Raw genomic sequence first — 18,712 nt, forward strand, 5'->3', positions numbered from 1 at the left:
GAGCCTCTTGATTCTCTCAATACTCCAGATGTCAAGGTTGGCTTCTTTGTCTAGGCGATTACATTGTTCCAATTCCTAAATCTGGTGCTAAAAAATATGGTGTATGATTTAAGGTTCCATGTTTTCCATCTCTGTTCTAAAGATACAAGAAGGGCCTATTCATTCAGTAAGAATTTTTCATATTCTGGGCAATTCTTTTGTCTCCACAAGTTAATCTTCATAATCCTCACTAAGCTGAACCAAAACATTTGATCTTATACACAGTAGAGCTTATTTTTTCAGTCCTTTCAGACTGAACAGCTGGTGTAATAAAACTGATTGACAAAATTCCCTTTGAAGATCTGTTGACAAATTTAATACCTGTTCTTGGTTGACAACTGGACAGTCATAATGAATATGTTTAACAGAGAATGTTCTGCATTTGGGACATTCATATATTAAAATGCCTCATGAGTATGACAAATTCAAAGACAGGATTACACTATTTCAATATGAAATTATTTCTAAGTCCAACATGGGGTTTAAATTTGTTTATACAGTATCTACATTCATCATACCACTAGCCTGCCATTTACGAAAGATGATTGGGCTTTACAGCTAGCCAAGAATCACTGATAGGAGCATACACATTTAATCACGTCATACCTGGTGCTTTTGCTACTTTCTTTCAAAACCAGTAATTTCAAATTCAGTAAGGTTCAAATTTTTAGCAAACATGCCCATTTGACAAGAATTGCTATTACAAAACAAAACGCAACCTAATTTCTCAATTTTATTAGACCAAAAGAATCTATTCCAGTCACCTGTTTCACACAGACAACATAATAAACATAGGAGGTACTTCTACTGTGACACAGTGAATATATGTACTAAGTAAACCTAGAGTTTAACGCTGAATAAGCAAAGCTTTTGCTTTGCTTCATCCGAGCATATATTTATGGGCTGAGATTACTGCTCCAGGTATACTCAGCACTTACATCACTTGTTTAATCTTGCTATAACACAGAAATACAGTAAAGCAGCAATCTAGGCAAGGATTATAAAACATTTCAGAGAGGCATTTGGTTTAAGTCAATGAATTCGACTCAACTCCACCACTTCTAAATATGTCTTGCACCTCACCAAGATTCTTTCTTTACACATTAAGGCAAAATCATCTTAAAAGAGGCATCAGCAATATGTAAGGTTTGTCATTAGTCTAAACAGGCATTTCTAAATGAGAGATAAAGATTCCAGCGTAGTTTCTCGAAATGTCAACGAAAATATTAATATCACTATAATTCCAATTATATTTTTTTGCATTGAATTAAATATACATTTACAACCACCCACATACTTCACAGTTTACACAGCAGCAGCACCAGAGATAATTTCAATCAACTCTCCAGTAATGACAGCCTGTCGAGTACGGTTGTAAGTCAGAGTTAGCTTGTCAATCATCTCACCTGAGGAAGAAATTTCACATATATTAGTCTAGAAAAGACCAGCTGCGTCCTAATATCCCTAATCCTATGATTTCTACACAGGGCAACCCCATAACCCTACATCAAACTGTTCTACAGAACATACTTTGGCCAGTACACAGTAATACACTAGCACCTCAACTCAGTCTGGTTTTATTTTGTACCCAACAAAATACATTAGTAAATTACCTAGATTTACCAGATGCTGATACAGAGTTGCTAACACTCTTTAATAAACCTATAAATATGGGTTTTTGTTTCCAAGTTAAGAATACATAAAATACCGGTATATTATTTAATACCGATAGATATTTTTATTGACATATACCTAATGAATTGCTGTACTTAATTGTTTTAGCTTGCGCATGTGTGTATGTCTATATGTATACGTATGCATCACATTACTGACATCACACACCTACCGTGCATGTGCTTGCTTAATTGCTCGCACTGCCTTCCCCCACCCCTTTCTCTCTATCTCTAGTATTTTTACCGACACTTAATATTTCTATTCTGTAAATTCATGACTGTCTATGTGCAGGTAGCATCAAGTTACATAACACTGTGCACTTTCTGTGCATGCTCCATATAATACATACAGTAAACCCTCCATATTCACGTTCTCACCGATTTGCGGATTTCTTTATGGAACATATATACAAATTATTCACAAAAATTTGTCCATTCGCAGTATTTTTCACTGAGAAATGTTTACCAATTACTGTACTTTCATGACTAAATGCACATTTTGTGATAAAACTATTAAAATACTCAGGTATAAGCATTTTTGAGGGTTTTTGGTGTTATAACTATCAAAATGGGCAGTTCTAAGTGTTTTTAGAGGGGTTTTAAGTATTCACAGATTTTAACTATTTGCGGGGGGATGTGGTAAGCATCACACCCGAATATGGGGGGTTTACTGTATACATACTTTTTAGTCTGTGTGCATACATATGCATAATGAACCAAGATACACGCTACACACTGTGCTTGCTCACCCACCTTCCCAGTCAAAATTCTCTTTTTATCATACCGAATTTTGGGTTACTGTACATATAAAATATAAATACAAAAATGTTTATGGTCTTTTTTTTGAATGGGTAGATGGATGGATGTATATGTAGGGCAAAAACCCAGGCACTGGGGGCCAAGGCAGCCATTCAGCACCGTAATAGAGTAAATAAATTATATTAAGTTAAATGAACTAATGAATTAGTGAAGGAAATGGTTAATAAATAAAATGTAGCAATGTGACCAATAAATAAAATAATGAAACATTTATTAAAAATCTGTATGATGTGGTATATATAAGAAAAAAAATTGTCTACAAAAATTTGTATACTTTAAATAAGAGATAATAGAAATATCTGCTTTGTCTCCCAAATATCTGAGAGGGATTTACCTTAGAAATATCTTTCTCTTTGGTTAAAATATCTGGGGCAGACTACCACAGTGTGCTCCACTATTAAGTGCCTCGTCACAGTAAGCAAACTCTGGAGGGCTGCTTCCTTCTAAAATAAACTGGTAAGTTAACTGAGTGTGCCCAATCCTTAATCTGGTTAAAATATCCTCTGTTCGTCTGTCAAGCTGGAATGGCGAGGGCCACAGCAGTATATTATCTCTAATCTTTCTATATTTTTTATTATTGGCAAGAAAAGGGGAAGTCCACCTTTCTTGCCATTTACTTAAAACATCTTTTTTTGTCCTGTCTGAGGTTTGTGTAGTTTTCATAACTTGTGCACATAAGTAGGTGGAATCACTGTAATCCAGTTACATTTTTGCTATACTATGTTGTATAAGCTTTAAGAAGAAATTGATTTTGCAGATGTATCTCTGAAATAGTTACAAAACATTGCTTAGTATACAGTATTAATTACTGTACAGTTCATGGAACTGATGTGTACTATAGGCTACGTGAGTTGGGTCAAGATTATTGTGTCGGCTATATGCCAATCTGTTGCCTACTGAATTTCAATATTTATCAGGATGCCAGACCAACCAGCTTTCCATCAAGTTGGTGCACTAGTGCATGCAATTTTACAGTAAACCTGATAGACTTGTACAAAGCCAACATAATTTTCCTTGCATGTGACCACAATGAACAGTTAAGCATCAATACATATTAAAATCTAAATACAGTATGCACTAAATACTAATGATCACTGCTCACAATAAGCCAAATGTTGCACAGCACAACCTTTGGAAAGTAGTTAATGCTGAAGAACCCAACCATTAACATTTTACATTTTTTTTGTCACTGGCAAGTGTCCCTAGCAAGATTCGCTTACTGTCCACACAAAAAAACAAAACTACTATAGGCTAGTAAAGTTATTTTCCAAAATTATTATTCCCCCAAGATGGGATCAGAAGAGTGGACTATACTACAGACTAAAGAATGAATATGAGGCAATACAGGCAGTCTCCAGTTTACAACGGGGGTTCCGTTCTAACAGCGTGTCATGAGCCAAAAATCGTCATCGAAAACCGTAAGAAAACCTTACTTTTAATCCTTTGAGTATCCTTTGGGTATCTTAAAAATGACGTAACCTGCATTTTTATTGAGTCTTTCATAAAAAACCCTACGAAATGTTACAATTCTACTGTTTTGAAGCCAGAGAGAGAGAGAGAGAGAGAGAGAGAGAGAGAGAGAGAGAGAGAGAGAGAGAGAGAGAGAGAGAGAGAGAGAGAGATACTTATCTACCACAAAAAGACTTGGAATTTTACAGAGCTACAGTGCTCCCCCATTTTTACTTCAAGTGTCATCTTACATCAAATATAGCTTAAATTATTATCCTGTTACTACTGTATTAATCTTTGAAATTATATTATTAATATCTTTTCAAAGTCATCTTAAACATTACAACTTACATTCAGCCATTCTTGTGCTGGCACGGGCAAGAGAGAGAGAGAGAGAGAGAGAGAGAGAGAGAGAGAGAGAGAGAGAGAGAGAGAGAGAGAGAGAGAGAGGTTTATCTCTTTGATCTCTCGAAGAATGTTAATCCATTTCTCTTTACTGCAACTGACAGCAACAAAAAATTGGTTTCTTCTTTGTCTTCCAAAGATGTAGGCTACTACTACTTTTACTTAGCATTTTCAAAGCACCATGAACACACACACCCACAAACAGTGTGCATAGGTAAAGAGACTTAAATTAGCAGTATCTTTTCCTGAGAGAGTGAAGGGCTGAGCTTAGTATCCATTTATGATATATCTATCCATTTCTCTTTCTACCTTTTGGAGAGAGAGAGAGAGAGAGAGAGAGAGAGAGAGAGAGAGAGAGAGAGAGAGAGAGAGAGAGAGAGAGAGAGAGAGAGAGATTGATTTTCTGCCCTTAGAAATGTCAAGTAACTTGATAGTTCCACCCTCCCCCATAGCTTCAAAGCTTTGGGCAAAAGACTGGATGTGATATTTCTTTGTTTAAAAACTGAAATAATTTACTTTGAAAATGCATAAATGTTGTAATTTCAGTATATTTTCATTATTTAATCTTACTAATATTTGAAAATTAGCACTTATTATTAGGCAAGTCATTTTTCATACAAATGTGGTTAGTCATCATCTCCCACAAATTTGTTGGAAAATTCTTGTACCGTCATTCTCTCTCTCTCTCTCTCTCTCACGTTGGAGTGTATACAAAGCCTGTGAGGTACAAGCTTTGTGACTGGTTAAAATCCCACCCTTCCTGCCAATAGCATGTCGTCAAGGAGGGCAAGAAGGGGAAGAGGGGGTTGTTACAAGTTGTTATTAGCTACTGTCATCTTGCCAGCCAATAGCATATCATCATGGAGAGAGGGGGTTGCTACGATCTCTGTTACTGGCTACTTCTAATCCCCCGAGCCAGTATCATCATAAGCCTACGTCACAGCAATAAAAAAAATTGTCACACAAGCGATGATGGGATTTTAGTATATTTTTATGTTTATATACAGTAATCTATTTTTCTTTGAGGGATATATGCAGTACAGAGATATGGGCAGTTGGCCTTACTTAAATCTCAAAAGTGAAACTATTCGTGAATTATTCGAGGAGAGAGAGAGAGGTTGAATGAAGTGATTACATCGGTTAGCAGTTTTATGATTTCACAGGATTTTAATTTAACTTTTATCGATACTTTGCTGTGGTTACCTTAATATCAATATTTTAAATTAAATAATTTTTTCATCACACAAAATGTATTTAGTCATGAAAATAAAATAAAAATCAGTAAGTAGTGAATACTGCTCTATGAAAAAATCCGCGAATGTAAATTTTCTTCCGTCATATGCGTTGGACACAGTCATCCCAAATATTACCATTAAGAATCATAAGAAAACTTTAATTTTAATTCTTTGGGTGTCTTGAAAGCAACGAATCCTGTATTTATATTGAGTTTTTCATAATAAAAACCCTCCAAATATTGACCATTCTGCTGTTTTGGATGCATATTTCTTCCGACTGTCGTCGGCCTGGCGTCGCCCGAAATACCATCGAAAATCGTAAGGAAACCTTATTTTTAATCCTTTGAGTGTCTTGAAAACAACAAATCCTGCATTTATATTGAGTTTTTTATAATAAAAACCCTCCAAATATTTCCCATTCTGCTGTTTTGGGTGCATATTTCTTCTGATCGGCATCAAAATGGCGTCGTCCAAAATACTGTCGAAATTCGTAAGAAAACCTTACTTTTAATCCTTTGGGTGCCTTGAAAACAATTTATCCTGCATTTACATTGAGATTTTCAACAGAAAACCCGCCAAAATTGACCACTCTGCCATTCTGGAGCCATATTTCTTCCGTCGGACCGGCGTTGTCAGCGTCATAAACCTGGAACGTGTTGTAACCCAGGAAATAATTTTTTTATGAATATATTTGAAAAGTGTCATAAACTCGGAACGTCGTAAGCCGAGCCCCTCATAAACCGGAGACAGACTGTATACGTTATGAATAAATTCATTTTTCTCAAAAAGACCCTACAAAAAGAATGACTTACCAGCATTCTTGCTAGCATTGTCCATAGCAGTCATTCTTGAAGACTGTTCAGAACAAGCTCCCTCTTTCATGGCGTAGAAAATCAAGGAAGCCAAGGAATACTCCATGTAGGACTGAATAACATCAGCATCTAAGGAGTCATATAGAGAAATTTTCTCACCGGCAGATATGGCAGATACTGGATAGAATGGCAACTCATTCAAGTCATATGACACGACAGTCCTGTAACAGGAAAACTTATGAAATTCAAACAAAAAAGGTACAAAATTACTACTGCAACTCAATGTAAAAAGAAACAGAAAAATAATAAAAAGAACTTGTACAATTATCCATTACAAAATATTTATCTCTATTTCTTAACTTGTAAAGACTCACCTGAACTTGTTGTAGATAATTCTTCCTGAACCAAAATCATAGCCACTGTTCAAAATAAAAGTGGCTATTTTTGCAGCATCTTCAAAAGTGGCTGGTTTTCTTCCTACCTCTCCCACTTGGGCAATGATGTTTTTGGCAAGAGTACTGAAATGTAATGTACTTTTATTAATCTTAACACTGGGTTACCTAAACTACTTAATCTAAAAAACTAAAGAAAAATTTTTGAATTTACACACTGCTTGAAAGGAACAATTATAAAATAAAACTTCTAGGTTTTTAAATCTACAATGAGATAAATAATTTGTCAAAGATGAAAAAATATACTTTTAAAATATAACACTTAACAGACAAAAGCACCACCTGGTTTTTGCTATTCTGAAAATGTTATAAAATACCTGCAGTTTAACCAGACCACTGCTATTTAAGAATATTCTTCATTCCCATTTGAGAAATGTAACTGAAGACATTTCAGGAGTCTGGCCTTTTGATGAGAAAAATTCCAATAGGTTATGAAGGCCCTCTTGTATAAGCCTACACTCAACATACAAGACATCCTAGTCTACACACTGACTACTATATACAGTATATAATTTTATACGATTTCTAGCTGAACCTAACCTGTACTTTACACCTACCATTCAATTTAAGAAGTATATTAGTAAACTGCATCACTTCTAGAAAGGATGTAAAAATCGTATTGTACAAGCACTGGGCTTTTTCAGCAACAGAGTGCCAATAAGGACAAGAGGGAGTTGCAATGGTTAGACACAAAGAGAGATCCAGAAAATAAAGTAAAAGGATCTAAAAGTGAAACTTTTAGAAAACCCCATAACTGCACTTAATATCATAACAAGGAGGATGGACAGCAAGATGAAAGAAAGGAAGCAGGAATGAAGGTAAATTAAAAGGCTGAAATGTGGGATGCTGCAAGAATCTTTGTTTATGCCTGTAGTGCAGCAAGTGAGGTCACTAACAGTATTGTCACCCTATGGGGTTCATCAAGAGAGAACACAGCTACAGGTAGAGTCCCATAACTGATGCAAAAAAAAAAAAAAAAAAAAAAAAATACACTGTAGTCCTAGTCGGAATTACACTCCATCAGCACTGGAGAATTTCACTCAATATTCACTATCATTATACTGTAACAAGAAAGTGTTAGCCTTTTAACACAGATACAGAGAAAATCATCTTAGATCATTACTTTCCTTGCAAAAACATGGAAAAAAAGAGAAAGGCTTGCAAATGGAGTTCTCTAGTGTCAAAAGGGTGTGAGCATTAATTTCAGCATCCACTGTCTCCACAATACCAGATTTTTCCATTCTTACTAATTCTGCTAATTAGCATCTATATTTAGTTTAGGTACTACTGTATCAAGTCCTGCAAATCGGTAAACATTACAAAATTTTGCCTTCCTTACAAATAGCATGTTACTATACTCATCAACGATTTACTCCCTACCTACAAAGGCAATTACTTACTCGTTTATGAAAAATTCTGTTATACTAGCACCATAAACAATATCACATGATTTACAAGAGGGATTCTTGACAGAAGCAAAGCCCTTGCCTCAATTTAGGGACTTCAAAGTCAGGTTTCCTGCCAGAGTATTTGTATAAAGTTGATATGATAGACTATCCAAAATAAGGCACTGATATGTGGCCAAAACATACAGTACTGCAGTTATAATATTATTCTGGGGAAAATAAGCGGGGGTGATCTCAAAATAAACCAAAATACTGAACACAGTGCAGTCTACAACTACTTATTTCAGCTACTTAATTCATCACCATCATTACCCTCCAGTTGTTTTAGCACTAAAATTGAACAAAGAATATAACCATTAAACACAAGCAAAAGAGTATTATTAAACCTATTACATGACCAATACTCTACAAAAATAAACTAAAATTCAAAAACCATTTTTCAGTAAAATTCTTTACAACAGTATATCAATTATGCATAAAATCCTCTTGATTTAATTCAGGACAAAAATTTTAAAAGGGTTAAATCTTTACCTTAATTCTACAATTATGCTATATTTAAAAAAAAAAAACATTTACTTAACCGTCTGAAGAGCAGCACTTGTATGTGTGGATGGTAATCCACATAAATTTACACAAAAGAGTTATATGTGTTATAAATACTGCACTTTACTAACAGCACTCTCTAAATTTTCCTGTTGTTGGCTAAACATCAATCACAATTAACAAACCCAAAGCAGTTTTTCAACGACATATATACTTCATCCCAAAAACAAATTAAATAAAATACTACTAGATATGCCACCTCTGTAAATGCTCAAGAGCTTACCGAGACAGCTGTGCACGGGATTTGTCTCCAATACAAAGAATAGCAGCTTTTGAAGCATCATCAGCAAGCTGAGCTTTTATGTGCTTGCAGATGCTGGAATGAATACCACCACACAAACCACGATCACTGCTACAAGCAACAATCAATTCCGTGGGTTTATCTTCTTCACCTTTCACCTCAGCCTGCCATGACAAGAAACATAAATCAATAAACCTGAATATACTGTACGATACTGCAACATGCGTTGAAAAACCTAAGTGATTTACTGGACAACGCATACTGAGTTTTTCTTTTGAAAATTTTTAAAACTTCTATAATGGAATTAGTTGTTAAAAGCATTTTCACAAAAAATATGCCAAGTACTCATATCTGAAAGAACATTTACAAAAGTTATCATAACCTTGTCATAGAAGGCAGTGGCTCCAGCACCATATGGTCTTGCAGGCTTTAGTTCCCTTTCAGCTCTGGCAAATTTGGCAGCTGACACCATCTTCATGGATTGTGTAATTTTCTGGATGTTCTTGACAGACTTGAGGCGAAGGGCAATGGCCTTAAGGGTGGCCATCCCCCGCACCTGCTGCTGCCCACTGAAAAGGCAAAATTCAAGAGTAATTCAAAAGTATCCCAAACTACTTCAGTGACTGGCAGCACTACATACAAGATACAAATTGACCAGTGCATTATGAAGACAAAACAAAAATATTACTAAATATCCATGCTGCCTAAATATTTACACATCTATTTAAGGAGTGCAATTAAAACTCAAACCTTTACAGTGCCACTCCCTAACATTTCTCGATTATCCTGTTTTGCCTAAAAGTTTTTAAATGAAATATTCAAACAATCTTGAACATATATATTGTATACTGTACAGTATACAGTCACCACCCTATATGCGAGGGTAAGTCAAAAAGTTCCAGGAAAAATTGTTGAATGATGTATTTACACAGGAATGAAACAACCCAAATACTTGGTAAACAATTATCTGTGATGTAGTGATCATATAGACTTGTTACCTCAGTCATCCTCTTGCTACGTGGTGTTAACATCTGCTTCAGAAAAGTAACTTCTTGAACCCATGGAAAATAAAAATTTTGAGATGAGAGCTAACATCAAGTTCTGACCAAGCTTGATTGGAAACCAGGAAAAATTATTGAAGCTTTGCAACAAGTTTATGGAGATTCTTCTCCATCTAAATCAGTTGTTTATGATTGGATAAAGCGATTTAAGGATGGTCGGAGGACCTCAAAGACAACCCAAGAGAGGGAAGACCATCGACTGCAAAAATTAAAGAATTGTGGCTTTGGTGCAGAATCTAGTGGATGAAGATCGTCGGATTACTATCGATATGATAGCTAATGAAACTGGGATCTCCCATGGTTCCGCATTTTCAATTTTAAATGAAAATCTTGGTTTGAGTAAACTTTCAGCACGTTGGGTCCCAAAAGCGTTGCTTGCGAAGACCAACTGCATCAAAGAGCTGAACTTTCTCTTGCAGTTTTAACGAAGATTGAATCAAATGAATCAGAGTTTTTGACCAGATTGTTACTGGAGATTAAACTTGGATCCATCAATATGACCCAGACAGTAAAATTCAATCAAAGCAATGGTTACCAAGAGGTTCAGCTGCACCAGTGAAGTTCAAAGTGGCGAGATCTGCCCAGAAGGTTATGGCAACAGTGTTTTGGGACTCCAAAGGAGTGATTTTGATTGATTTCCTTGAAGGACAAAAAACAATCACGGGAACTACTACAAAGGTGTTTTGCAAAAACTGAAGACTGCATTGGCTAAAAAACGTCGAGGAAAGTTGCACGCAGAATTTTGTTCCATCATGATAACGCTCCAGCACATTCATCAAGGGTTGCAAGAGAAGTCCTGGAAATTTAGGTGGGAAACTCTTCCACATCCTCCTTATAGTCCTGATCTTGCTCCTTCAGATTTTTCCTGTTCCCAAAACTCAAGGAACACTTAAGAGGAGTCGGTTTGAATCTTTGGATGCTGCTAAACATGCAGTTTCAACATGGTTTAATAGAAAGGCCCCAAATTTCTACAAAGAAGGGTTGCAGAGGTGGAAACAGCGCCTTGAAAAGTGTATAGAGTTAGATGGTAGATATGTAGAAAAATGATGTTTGAATTTCCTTAAATAAAGAGTATATTGAATTTTTCCTGGAACTTTTTGACTTACCCTCGTATTAACACTCATGTTACAAACATTCAGATACTAACAGACAAGGTTACAGGTTAAAATCATGTTTGGAGCACTACCCTTAGCCAGCCCTAGTTCAAATTTTGCTCTGCGTGCCTATTCTGCCTAGTAAGAACAGAAGAACACAAGGAAGAAGAATCCTTTACCTCCTTCCCTGATTATACCGAGTATTCTCGTGATTAACTACCAAGTATTCTTCTTACAATCACAAGAACACTAGTTGATACTCATAAAATAAAATATTCCTACTTATTTCTATCTTCCCGATTTGATTGGTTCTTTGACGAATTCCCATTTCCTACATTGAAGAAGAATGTAGAATTTGGGCCAAAGACCAAGCACTGGGGCCTAGAGGTTATTCGGCACCATTTTCTATACTTCCTCTCCTTATAGGAAACATTTAGCATGCATTTTTGTCAACACATGGCAGTCTAAGTGTTGACCAGTACTTCATGAACTACCAATGTCAGAAGCTGCTCCTGCGAGTTTCTCTCTAGGTTCATAACCTTCAAAGCATGGAAAAAATATATTTTCAATGTTGCATTAATCTCAATTTCATTTTCTTCTTTCTACCTTTCTAACATCTAAAGCAATTCTTTATAATACTGCATGATTTAAAAATCGTGAAAACAGTATAACCTATGACTCCTGGGCTAACTCACTGGACTTTAATGAGAAACATGACAATTTGACACCTAACTATTAAAGCTGACCTATTGTTATATCTTCATGCACTGCTCATTCATCTTATTTTTGTTACATCTCTCCCTTGCCAACTTTATTTTCCTGATGACACCACCATCAAAAAGAAAATTACTTTATTTGGCTTATTTTCTAATTAAGAGAATGATCATATTTCACTTATCTAATTAGCCTACCTTACTACAATAATTTTCAACTAAAGAAAAGTACCAAATTCACAGATATATCTAGTTTTTCCCAGTATTAAAACTGTCGCTTTCATAAATGAAGTATTTTGGTGCATTACATGCTTTGGATGTTACTGACAAACAAAAACGAAGTCCTATAGCAGAGACTCGGGTAGCCTATCACTAGACGTGTGCTGGCCCAGCTTGTCCACTGTGTTCTCAGCTGCATTTGCGAATGGTTAATTACTGCTTGTCAGGATCTGCTTTGTGCTGAGTTTTTCTTTGTCCATGTGATTACCATATGAGTGCTTTATTTTTTGTGTTACTTTGGCAAGGCTTTTCCTTCTTGCTTTGGGTGTTGCAAGTAGCCTAATGTTGCCTTTCTAGTTCTGTTTTTGTGGGGGTTGGTGCTTCCTCAGCCATTTTTTCCTTGTTCACTGTGCGAAGGTCATGTGTGTGATTCCCTTCCCTCTTTGTCTGCGAGATGGCAAGAAGCAAGGCCTGATCTGCATCACTTTGTGGGGGGGAAAGAGAAGCCCCCCTAAAAGTCCATGTCTCCAGTGGTATTAGTTCAAGATAAAGAGACTCTGTTTAAATTGTTTATTGTTCTTTTCATGTATTTTTCCAATATATTCTAAAGTTGCCATTCTAATAGACAACTGCAGGGCTTATCTACAGGCAAGAGAACTAGCAAACTACAAAACTGCAGTTAGGAAGTGATCCAAATACCTAATAAAAAAAATAAGATTACTACATCTTACGTACAAGTTAAACTTATCCCTTGCTGTGCCTGGTCTGTACAGCAAATTTCACATGAAACATGCAACATATATAATTATGGTTCTTCCAAGAGAACAGGGCTAGAGGTCAGCTACAAAACACATGGCAAAACTTGTGACCTGACTGTCAGTAATTGATGAGAAATGTATGAGTATCAGCAAACACTTGCCGTAGATGGTCCAACCCCAATGTTCTATTCAAACTCAGAGGTGAATTTTAATAAGAAGGTGCAACAACCAATACAAAATATGCTGTAAACAATTACAAGCAGCCTGTAACCAGTTTATTTTTTTTTAATGATTAAAAATGTTCTGCCCAATTTACTTAGTGTTCACGTCTTCACTAGGAACAAGTAAAAAATTTTCTACTTCTATGGATGTCGGGCAAGTTCTCTACGAAAAAGGGGAGGATTTGCAGCACTTAACCTAGGCTCACGGTTGCTTAAGGAGTGCGAGGGACAGAAAAAGCTGGCCTAGTTTATGTTCAGTACGCCAAGTTGTATAATATCTGTGACATTTAATAATCGTTTGTTGTAACACAGCCTATACCAGCTCACTTAAATACATACTGGAAGAAAGTAACTGCCGAATAACCTGCGCCGACGGCTATCTACCGTACAAATAGCTTAGCCTATCAAAAGAACATATTCTCCAATAGAAGTCAAACAACTTTGTGAAATGTCTACGTTACTTCTTGTACTAGCTTTTCAAACAGCAATTAGAAATTAAGACGACCAATAAAAATTATGATTCCCTACTTGTCTCGGAATCTTGTCGACCGTCGATCAGCTGATAGCCGGCCGCTTGTTTTGGCAGAGCCATTTTCTCTCGGTTAAATCTTCAAAATTACCTTAAATAACTAACATGCTAACAAGAGACACAACAGACATCCATCACTTTCAACCCTTCTCAAACTATTACGAACAACTTAAACAACAAAATTCTCACTTGTAGGGAACTAATAGGGTGGCCCGCCGGAACATCCTTAGGTAGCAGCAGACGGTCCACCATCTACACCGTCAAGGGCCCACAATGCAAGTTCTGACGAAGAGGTGAGCATCGGAAAGCGCAATATTCAAAGTTTGGGAGTTTTGTTGGCATCAAATACATTTTGCCTTCTTCCTCAAGTTGAATCAACTATCTTTTTCGGAGAGATCGAACATAGAATATATCTATCCATATTATTTTGCTATGACGAAGTTAAGGTTAAAAAATACTTTTCTTTTGTATTTCAAAGGAATTTGCCAAAATATTGAAATACGATCGGTTCAAAGAAAATTTCGCGCTTATAGTAATTTTTGGTTGTGTATTACAGTTATGCAAAATCACTGCTCTAAAAATCAATAGGACAAATTAACATGGCGATTTTCTTCACAATGATATTATGTAAGCATTAGGTTATATAACCAAGTGCCTCCTAACATGATTTAGAGCTCTCTCTCTCTCTCTCTCTCTCTCTCTCTCTCTCTCTCTCTCTCTCTCTCTCTCTCTCTCTCTCTCTCTCTCTCTCTCTCTCTCTCTCACATGAGGGCTTTATTAATTATTCAGTTACTAAGAACGAAGTTCCTAATAGAATTTCAGTAGTATTTAATGCCACAAAAGATCTAAGTTAATTTTCAGTCATTCTAGCGACTCTTTCCGCAAATAATCTTTGTTCCTATGATAATTTATCGCTTTTAAAAGGGAAGATATGATGTCCATTACATGAAACCTGGGTTTAATACAGTAAATGTCAAAATGAAGATGAAGAAAAAGAAGTGATTGAAGAATAAAACGTAGGAAGAAAGACAGCAAATGAAAGGGAGCGAGAAGTGATACAGCAGGAAGGAAAGGACGGAATCGAGCAGGAAAGAGGAAGAGGAACCAAAAACTGAAGAGATGGAGGAAAAAAAGATAATGGGGAAATGAGGATGAGTAGAAATGAAAAGAGCAATCAAGTCGGTGATCATGATGAAGAAATGGAAGGAAAAGAGGAAGAGGAGTCAGAAAAGGGAAAAGGATGAAGAGAAGAGGGAATGAACAGAAAGGAAGAGAATATTGGTAATCAAGAAAGGGTAATAGAAAAGTAAGATTAGTAGGAAGTATCTGAAAAGACTAAAGAACAAATAGGAGGAAAAGTTAGGGAAGAAGAAAAGAAGGGAAGGAGGAAATGAGAAAGACTGAAATGGAGAATAAAAGAAGGGTAAGGAGAATAGAAAGGAATGAAATAATGGAAAAAAATAAGGAGGAGTCGTAGGAAGGAGTGAAGAATGAAGAAATGAGGATTTAGAAACTCTAGAGAGAGAAAGAGAGAGAAAAGAAAGAGATGAAAGAGATGGAAGGAAGAAAGGAACAGAGGAGTCGAAAATGAATAAAAAAGTGAGGAGGAGGAAAGGGAATAAAGGAAAGAAGCAAAGAGGATCAGTAAGAATGAGAGAGTGAAGGCGATAATAAAGTAGAAAGGAAAAGGAAGACGGGAAGGCAGAAAAGGGGGAAGACTCGCTTATAAGCAGACCGAAAAAAATGGAGCTATTTGTTCATATCTATGAAAGATGAAATTTGTATGGCTGATTTTTCCTCCGAAACCATATTATTTTCATTCACGTCGAGCAATTAATTGGCAGCCGGTAGCTTGTGTTACAAATTAGCTACGTCACAGAGGCCAACATCACATTTTAACCTTTCTTGTGCAGTATTATATGATGTTCCAACCTATATAGATTGTAAAATAACTCTAAGAGTAATTTTATAAAACAAATTTTATGTGAACGATTACCATTGGTATAAAATTGTTTAGCAATCACTAAAACTCTCAACTAATTTCTGGAAAAGTGCAACAATCTAACCGAGTAATTTACCCTATTTTTTTTTTTTTTTTTTTTTTTAGAACCCAACACAATAGTAGTTTATGGAGAGGAATCATTGAGCCCCTAGTATTCTTGCTGTGACAATAAAAAGATGCACAATTTTAGACACTGCTGACTGCATGCTACTTGTGATTAACATTTTTAAAGTTTTTAGTTATATAATTTCCATATTATTGTATTACGTAGCATTTCTAGGTACAAAGACAGCCGTGTTCTTTCTGAACCCTGTCTGAATGGGTACCAACACAAGAGTCTTCTGCCTTCAACAAAGAGACTCGTTGTTTACTGACCAGATTTTGGTTAATATCATTAGGCCTAATCATCAAACTCTACACCCGATATTTTCTGGAAGATTGTCATTAGATATTTCGCACTTTCTCCCTTCTTCATGGCTTGCTTGGCTGCTTTTGGATGGACTTGAGTCACTGTACGAAAGGAGGCCGTCATCTGAGGTCACTGATTATTATAGTATATGATCTTGTGGTTACGCAGTTGTGTACAGACAATTTTAACCCATCTATATTTATTTAGATAATAACTGTTTTAAGTCTACATTCTTTAGGTGATAAATTCCCGTTCCATACGGAATATATTTAGTATCTAGTCTGTCATTTTAATGTATTGTTTCCTTAATACACAGAGGTCTTACTGCTGGTTTTGTTTTTACGCCTGAATTATCAATTTATGTGGACACGATTTAAATATCCAGATTTTCTCTCTGCACAGGTTACGTTCAGTTCCGACATCGTTAAGTTTGTCTTTTTATCCATCTGGTACTAAATATATTTTTCACACGACCTTCATTTTGTATATTTTCAATATTATATGTAAACAAGTACTGTACAAATGCGTATCACCTGCAAATAATTACAGTTTACTTCTAAACATTGTGTAATGTAGGTTACTCTTGGAAATATAATATTTTTGTGGATCTTTTATTTTTAATTTTGAAAGGTCTACAACTGAACTTCCCATACCCCCGTCTCTTTTCCACTGTTTACAGTAATTGGGGACACCCTCTTTCTCTTATTTTTACGAGCTGCTCTCAGAGCAAGAACCCGTTTCAACACAAGGATGGCTCTGACGCAACAGCAGAGCTTTCCTTCACTGTAGGCTTTCTTTGTCATTGTTTTGAAACTCATTTCGGGATTAACTGTGACCAAAGGAGCGGGAACGATAGAATCCATGAAAGCATTGCCATATATGATTAAATGGTAGACGGACGGCTATCCCTTGGAGTTTGCTATCCCTGCATTTAATATAAATTGACGCTAGAAGAGTTGTTGCTTTACAGCAACAGTGAGTGTCTTTTCTTGTAGTATTATTTATATATGCCACGCAGCACAGTAGGCTACATGACATAGAATTGTCAAACTGTACGTGTCCGTGTACAAGTCTAACCTTAAATGTGGGTACAGAGTTTATTTTATTTGCAACATATACGCCTACTGCTTTAATTTCCCTTCAAGTTTGTCTTCCTTGGCGCGAATAACATTCCAAGACCAGCTGAAAAGGGTACTTGTCCACATTCGTTCCAGGCATACCTAGATCATTTAGCGTATATTCAGTGAACGAATATTGTTGGTTTCCCTTGCCTTTGGAGTACGGCCAAAATTATTGTCCAGTAATATGGTGCAAAAGTGCTTTTCTGCATTACTTACCAAAAATCACCTGAAGGTATTTTGGAGAACATGGCTACCCGAGGCAACTATGTCTGATCCAGCATGGCAACTGCAGAGTGAATTTTTATAGTTCCTCTCAGTGACGAAATGAACTTCTTTTGCAGCTTAGAAAATTTCTTGAAGCTCTAATTCAAAACCTTCCTGCATAGTACAAGTTTGGGGACAAGTTTATTAGCTTGAATTTAAAGTTGGTCGCACGATATCTGATACCGGCGATATGATGAATGATTCCTCTGATTAGGAAACAAGGCCTGTGGTAGTGAGGCGACTATATTTCACTGTTATGAACAAGTTATTTCATAAGCAAGTGCACTATCACCGCATTTGATTTTGACGTGCTTGGCGGTATGATGAAATGACTGAATTTTTAAACTAACACAAGTCGTGATGACGGCATTCATCATCATCATCCAGGTGCCATATCCCCAAGGACGTCGGCAATCATGGCTCGCCACTACTCTCTATTTCCGGCTCTCTGCAGCAACTGAGCTGCAGACATTCTTCCTCCAGTCATTCTCACCAATCCATCCATATATTTTTGTCTAGGTCTTCCTCTTGGCCGACTTCCATTGATTTTACCAGTGAGAGAGAGATGTTCTAGTTCTTGTCTTCTCACTATGTGACCCACAAACCGCATTTGTCTACCTCTCACTGAAGCCAAAAGTTCTCTCTCAATGCCTACTCTCTCTAATACCTGCTCATTAGTTTTCCTTTCTGTCCATGATATTTTCAGCATCCTTCTCCAAAACCACATTTCTGCAGCCTGTAACCTCTCCTCATCTGCCTTCCTCAAGGTCCAAGTTTCACAGCCATACAACAATACAGACCAAACAAAACATTTCACAAATCTTCTCCTAAGATTCATCGATATTCTTGAGTTGGTGACTAATCTCTTTATCTTACCAAATGCATCTTTTGCCATGGATATTCTCTTCCTGATCTCTTTTCGCATTTTCCATCACTTGTGACAGTGCATCCTAAATAATTAAAACTATCGGTTTGTTTAACTGTTTCAGCATTAATTCTTATATCTGTTCTTGGGGGGATTTCATCTTTGGAGATAACCATAACTTCTGTTTTCTTAATATTTATTGACAGACCTCTTTCTCTGCTTGACTCGTGTAAAGTACTGACTAAAGCTTGAAGTTTATCATGAGAGTCTGCAACAAGTGCTGTATCATCAGCATATCTGATATTATTAATATTGACTCCTC

At 36.3% G+C, this 18,712-nt stretch overlaps 1 protein-coding gene across 2 annotated transcripts; it reads right to left on the reverse strand.

Annotated features, from left to right (window-relative positions):
- Nucleotides 1-759: 759 nt before the first annotated feature.
- ATPsyngamma (ATP synthase, gamma subunit) lies at nucleotides 760-14,071 on the reverse strand. 2 transcript variants are annotated; one of them, XM_067096797.1, is made up of 7 exons: nucleotides 13,919-14,071; nucleotides 9,517-9,703; nucleotides 9,117-9,298; nucleotides 8,603-8,620; nucleotides 6,807-6,950; nucleotides 6,433-6,653; nucleotides 760-1,445 (listed from the first exon to the last, which is right to left on the reverse strand). In XM_067096797.1, exons 1-7 carry the CDS (start codon nucleotides 13,951-13,953, stop codon nucleotides 1,345-1,347), a joined length of 888 nt encoding a protein of 295 aa, XP_066952898.1. In that variant the 5' UTR covers nucleotides 13,954-14,071; the 3' UTR covers nucleotides 760-1,344. The 2 variants fall into 2 exon arrangements, with proteins under 2 accessions (XP_066952898.1, XP_066952904.1); XM_067096803.1 differs by lacking the exon at nucleotides 8,603-8,620.
- Nucleotides 14,072-18,712: the final 4,641 nt, after the last annotated feature.

This window comes from Macrobrachium rosenbergii, chromosome 4 (genome assembly GCF_040412425.1).
Source record: "Macrobrachium rosenbergii isolate ZJJX-2024 chromosome 4, ASM4041242v1, whole genome shotgun sequence".
NCBI classification, from domain to species: Eukaryota; Metazoa; Arthropoda; class Malacostraca; order Decapoda; family Palaemonidae; genus Macrobrachium; species Macrobrachium rosenbergii.